The sequence below is a fragment of the Bidens hawaiensis genome, unplaced genomic scaffold (assembly GCF_021521415.1).
Source record: "Bidens hawaiensis isolate Kalapana, Puna unplaced genomic scaffold, B.hawaiensis_p1.1 tig00000697_1, whole genome shotgun sequence".
Classification (NCBI taxonomy): domain Eukaryota; kingdom Viridiplantae; phylum Streptophyta; class Magnoliopsida; order Asterales; family Asteraceae; genus Bidens; species Bidens hawaiensis.
This window is the reverse complement of record NW_027491041.1, coordinates 1,489,462-1,495,633: the sequence shown is the minus strand read 5'-3', so window position 1 is coordinate 1,495,633 and position 6,172 is coordinate 1,489,462. Positions and strand designations below refer to the sequence as shown.

At 37.6% G+C, this 6,172-nt stretch overlaps 2 protein-coding genes across 2 annotated transcripts; both read left to right on the top strand.

Moving 5' to 3' along the window:
- The first annotated feature begins 2,885 nt into the window (after positions 1–2,885).
- LOC143531233 (chaperone protein dnaJ 49-like) lies at positions 2,886–3,499 on the top strand. Its single transcript, XM_077026578.1, has 2 exons — positions 2,886–3,372; positions 3,474–3,499. The coding sequence occupies exons 1-2, from the start codon at positions 2,886–2,888 to the stop codon at positions 3,497–3,499; spliced, it is 513 nt and encodes a 170-aa protein (XP_076882693.1).
- Positions 3,286–5,714, top strand: LOC143531224 (uncharacterized). Its single transcript, XM_077026571.1, has 3 exons — positions 3,286–3,404; positions 3,517–5,229; positions 5,698–5,714. Exons 2-3 carry the CDS (start codon positions 3,519–3,521, stop codon positions 5,712–5,714), a joined length of 1,728 nt encoding a protein of 575 aa, XP_076882686.1. The 5' UTR covers positions 3,286–3,404; positions 3,517–3,518.
- The last annotated feature ends 458 nt before the right edge of the window (positions 5,715–6,172 follow it).

The following is a 6,172-nucleotide window of genomic DNA, read 5'->3' as shown; positions in this document are numbered from 1 at the left end:
GTACTGGGTTAACAGTGTCCCCAGATGTACCGGTTGATACGGTTAAAAGTTTATATAAACAATAATTGTATAATAACGATCGCAGGGATCATATTTCAGATTGGACGTGTTAATTGATAATGATTGTTGTTACCTGCTTGCATGTGCTAAGGTGAGTTTCACGAGCCCCTTTTTCTGAACTGTTTTAAATATTTTCCCGGGGTGGAAGCATGTTATTACTGAAATGTTTAATTACATACTGAACGCATGGATTTGCGTGGATTTTACTGAACGCATGGATTTGCGTGGATTTATATATATTTTATTGTACGGGAATCGTACGGAAATGTTCTAAGATGGTAATTGTCTGAGTTGCTAACATCCTAAGGCCCCGGAACACGAGTGATTAACTGAAAGCCGGTAGAGTGTGGATAGTACTATTGGTCTGACAAACCCAACTGGTCCGGCATGGATTTGCTGATGTTTCCCAGCCAGTTGCACATGTCTATTTTGTTGTTGATATATATTTTGCTATGTAATGTTAGACATAGCGGTTTGGGGCAGGCCCGTGGGCGGGGGATATGCCACGGGAGTTGTGTGTGATAGTCAGAGGTTTCACTTGTGGGCTCAGCATAATTACATCGATAATAATATTATTTTATGATAATGATTTATCATGGTTTACTCGAATTGTGAAACTCACCAACTATTCGTAGTTGACCCGTTTTCTCACATGCTTTTCAGGTACAACTAAGATGAAGTGATTGCTTACGTGCTAAGTGCTTGATGTGTGTAAGATTTGCGTGCTGGATGTTAGGATACATTATAATAAATAGAATTATGTATCGTATTGTATGATGTGTGTATCACCTAGACGGTAATGAAATACGAGATAATGTAATTTGAAGTATATTAATGTATTCAGTTTTCTTTATAAACAATGTGGTTGATATCAGAGGTGTCTGTGGCGCCCCGGTTACGTTTCCGCTGCGGTTTCGGGGTGTTACAACTAGGCTCGTTTAAGTTGTACAGGGCTCGAGCTCGAGCTCGGCTCGTTTCGAGCTCTATTTTCAAAGCTCGAGCTCGGCTCGTGAGTAGATTTTCAAGCTCGAGCTCGACTTGGGCTCGGCTTGTTTACGATATATCAATTATTTTTTTTATATAATTATAATAATTATTATATATATTTTTTCTATTATTAAATTAATGTATAAAATAATATATATTATTTAGTTATTTTTAATTATTTTTTCATAACATTATATATATATTAATTAAAAATTATTAAATATATATTTTAAAAATTATATAAATGGTAAGCTCGTTTAGGCTCGCGAGCCGGCTCGAACTCGATAAGTGAAGCTCGGGCTCGGGCTCATTTATTAAACGAGCTTATTTTTAGGCTTGAGCTCGGGCTCGGGCTCGATTAAGCTCGACTCGATCGAGCTTTTTAACGAGCCGATCTCGAGTAGCTAGCGAGCAGCTCGGCTCGTTTGAACCCCTACCGACAAGGTTACCGACAAGTTTTTTTTTTTTAAACATCGGTCCATCCTCCTAGGGGTGTCCGACCTTTGACCCAGTAAGACGTGTGGGTCGGGTAAGAAAACATTGCTACAAAGAAAGAAAGAAACAAAGGATGTATGGTGACGCCTTTTGAAGCATACACATACTTAGGACAAATAATGAAGCTGTGTTTGTTTACACACAACGCAACACAACGCAACACAATAGTAAAGAAATTGGAGGAAAATACATACACTTGAGAGGCATTATTTTTATTATTATTATTGTCTTCTTCCCCACTCTATCTACAGCGCTTCACTGTAACTGTAGTTTTAGTAAGTGAAATCCTTAATCTTTTTCAAATGTTAAATGTTTGGGGTTTTCAATTTCATCTGGGGTTGGGGTTTTGTCTTTGCATGTCCCATATAAATATTTTCAGCTCCTAATCGCTTCACTTTTATTTCATTTCATTACATTGGCCATCGTGCATTGCACTCGATTTAGGTTTCCCAAATATTGTCTCTTGATTTTTATTCGAATCTATTACCATTACTTGTTTTTATTCGGAAATGCGTCTTCATTTAGGGGGTGTTCATCGGGTTAATTTTCCGGGGGGGTTTTGGCCATGGAAAAGTGACCCGACCCATTTACATTTGGGTTGGTTGGTGCGGGTTTGGTTAGTTCGGTTCGGGTTGTTCGGTTTCTGGTTTTAATTGTAAATTGAAAAGAAATATATTCACAAAATATCATCATGCTACTAAATAAATATTCTAAAAATTCAAATATTATATGATAATGTTCAAAAGCCCCAAAACAAACTATAAAACATAATATTTCTAATACAAAAGACTCCAAACCAAAACGCATATACAGAGACAATAAATGTTTGGGTTGTTTTCGGGTTTTTCGTTGAGAAAAAATGACCCGATAACCGAACCATTTAAGGTTTGGGTTATTCGGGGTACGGGTATTTTCTAATTCGGGTTCGTATTGCTTCGGGTATGGTTAAAAAACGCACCCTTGTGTTCATTTATGTTTGTTTGTGTTCGTTTACCTATGTTCATATATGCTCGTTTATCCTTGATCGTTTATGTTTATTTATGTCCGTTTATGTTCATTTATGTTCGTGAACTATTAGTTTAGATTTTAAATAAACAAACGAGCATGAACATGTTCATTTTTTAAACGAATGAACATGAACACATATATTTGTCCGATTAAGTGTTCGTGTTCATATAAAGTTAAATGAACGAAACAGGCCTAGTGTACGTGCTGTAATGTTTCTACATGTAGAGAGTAACCATGATATGTTGTTTTCTTTGATCGCTGAGTATTATTATGATGTAGATTGAAATTTATAAAGCGAACCGCTAAAGAGGATATTGATCTTGAATCATCTAGCAATGGAGTGTAACAAAGATGAGGCTTTAAGGGCCAAGAACATTGCAGAAAACAAGATGATAAACAACGATTTTGAGGGTGGTAAAAAGTTCGCTCTCAAGGCGCAAAAACTCTTTCCTAAACTCGAAAGCGTTTCCCAAATGCTAGCTGTTTGTGACGTCCATTGTGCAGCTAAAACAAAGATAAATGATGCCACAAAGGACTTGTACGGGATCCTTCAAGTTGAAAGCCTAGCTGATGTGGCGACAATCAAGAAACAGTACAGAAAACTTGCACTTGTTCTACACCCTGACAAAAACCAATTTCCGGGTGCAGAATCGGCTTTTAAACTCATTGGTGAAGCACATATGATACTCTCTGATAATGGTAAAAGGAGTTTATATGATTACAAGTATAGAGAGCCTACTGTTGTAAAGCCACAAAATCCTCAAAGTTCTCAGTTTGGGTCTCAAAACGCACGGCCATTGTTCTGGACGATTTGTATTTTCTGTAAGAAAAAAGACCAGTATTACAGAGATTTGGTAAACAAAAGCATCAGGTGTCCAAATTGCTTAAAAATCTTTACTGCTACTGATATTGGTGCCTGGAAGCCAACTCAGTCGGCGCACGCTGGTAGGCAAAATGTGAATCCAGGGATGAATACGCCTTTTCAACAGGAAAAAGCTAAAGTTGATCCACAAAGGGCAGAACCATCTTTTTCTCGTTCTGCAAATCAGCCCCCTCAATGTACAAAAACCAGAGATGTTAAAGATGGCGCTAGAACTGTAGAAAATGGTGATGTGAAAACCAAGAGTGGAAGAGAAGAATGTTCTAAACGATCTCGCAAAAGGTCGCATGTTTCTAATGGTGAGGAGGTGGTAGCAGACTGCAGCCCAAAAAAGAGATCCAAAGATAAGCAGAAGGAACAAAATGAAGCTCGAACGGATGCAGATTTGAAGGAAGAAGAAGAAGATGATGATTCAGACTTTGAAGAGGACTCAAAACCTGTGTATGTTGATGTTCCGGATTTAGAATTCAGCAACTTTGATAAAGATAAAGAAGAACATTGTTTTGCAGCTGATCAAATCTGGGCTGTTTATGATACAATTGACAGCATGCCAAGATTCTATGCTCAGATCAGAAAAGTTTATTCATCTGGGTTCAGGTTACGAATCACTTGGTTAGAAGCCGATCCCGAGAATGTTCTAGAACGAGACTGGGCAGAAGAAGGTTTACCTGTTGCTTGTGGTCGATTTAAACGCGGGGCGACAGAGGAAACTAATGACCGTCTCATGTTTTCCCATCAAATGGCGGTTGAAAAAGGTAGGAAAAGATTCTCCTTTGTTGTTTATCCTAAAAAAGGTGAAATTTGGGCTCTTTTTAAGGACTGGGATATTACTAAATGGATTGGCGACTCTAAAAACCATATGAAATATAACTTTGAGATCGTTGAGATTCTGTCGGATTTTGATGAGGATAATGGTGTTGTTGTTGGTTATATGGTGAAAGTGAAAGGATTTGTGAGTTTGTTTCGGAAAGCAGAAATTGCTGAATATCGGATCCCGCCTAGTGATCTGTTTAGGTTTTCACATAATATCCCATCGGTAAAGTTGACTGGTAGCGAAAGAGCAAATGTACCTGTTGGATCTTTTGAACTTGATACTGCTTCTATACCTGACGACCTGAACCAATTTGAAAGCACGAGTGATACTGCTACATCAGCAAAAGGTGACGGTCAAGACGATGATAAAGAGTCAAAGTTGGTTATTCATGATTTTAGTTTGGATAAACAGAATTTGGTGTTTAAAGTGGGCCAGATATGGGCCCTTGGTAGAAGTGAGAATGCAAATCTTAAATGTTATGCACAGATTAAAAAGATCGAATCAGACCCACTTAGATTACACGTAGACTTGCTTGAATTATGCGGTGATCCAGTTAGACCTTATGCATGTGGCATATATAAAGCAGTTTCTACTGGTGGAAGAAAAATACTCCATCAAGATTCGTTTTTGTATCCTGTGAAAGCAGAAATTAATGGTAAGACCAGATTCAATATATATCCAACGAAAAACGAGATCTGGGTTTTATGTAAGCAGCACGATGCTGATGCTGATGCTGATGCGGACGATGATGGTGGTGATTGTGACATTGTTGAAGTGATTGAAAACAATGGAGATGCTATAAAGGTTTTGTTCCTCACACATGTGGGTGGTTACAAATCAGTTTTTAAAGGTGGTGATAGGGTTGTGGAGGTTGCAATTGCCGAGTCAGACAGGTTTTTGTATCGGGTCCCGGCTGTTTGTTTAACGGATGAACAAGACGGTCGGTTGAGAGGGTTTTGGGAGCTTGATGTTGCAGAATTTCCAGGTAATTCACTATTTGTATTCACAAAATTTATGCGTAGACCTGTAAATGAACCGAACAAACACGAGCATGTTCGTTCTTGTGTTCGTTTATGTTTGTTTGTTTAAAATCTAAACGAACAGTTCACGAACATACCTAAGAAAAGTAAAAGAACATAAATGAACATAACTGAACAAAGGTAAAGGAACATATATGAACAAATGTAAATGAACACACTTAAATGAATACATACGAACAAATATAAAACCATTAAGTAAATGACTCATCCAGATAATATTTAATAATTTTCTATTGATATGTAAACGAACGTTCACGAACCTAAATGAGCGAACGAGACATGTGTTCATGTTTGTTCGTTAATTAAATAAACGAACTTCCCGTCAAACGGTTCACGGAGAGTTCACTGAACGTTCGGCCTATATACGCGTGTTAGATGTTTATGATTATTGTGAACCGCTGTTTTTTGTTCAGGATTGGTCCCAAGTTAATGGAGATGGTTTCTAGAACAGAACATTTTGCGAGGTAAAAGAAGGTTGGTTTTGTTCTAGATGGGTAGGTATGTATAAATACTGTAAGCTTATGAAAGGGATTGTCTGTCAAACCGTAACATATTATAGTATGTAGTAGAAGTGGAACGATAGTTGTTTACACTTTGATCGTCATCAAACTAACGGTTAACGCCTGTTGAGCCCATTTTTAGTGGTTTGTGGCACCCAGTATTGATTTTCGCATTACACTAAGGATCAGTTGTGTTGGGTTGGGTTGGGTTGATATAGATAAAATGCAATTGAAAGAAATTTGATACACTTAAGACCATGTAATGTAGACATGTCACATGACATGATATGGCTCATGTAAAATGTTTATCTGAATGGGGACAGTCAAAGCGTGTTGGTGGGGTTGTATATGAAGAAAAATGTTTTTTTTTTTAATTAAAAACATATAA

What these genes read in the sequence shown, in the direction of transcription:
- LOC143531233 (XM_077026578.1), top strand. Translation starts at nt 2,886, where the DNA reads ATGGAGTGTAACAAAGATGAGGCTTTAAGGGCCAAGAACATTGCAGAA. An exon ending in CTGGACGATTTGTATTTTCT is followed by an intron (nt 3,373 to 3,473) that starts GTAAGAAAAAAG and finishes GGTGCCTGGAAG; the next exon opens with CCAACTCAGTCGGCGCACGC.
- LOC143531224 (XM_077026571.1), top strand. Translation starts at nt 3,519, where the DNA reads ATGAATACGCCTTTTCAACAGGAAAAAGCTAAAGTTGATCCACAAAGG.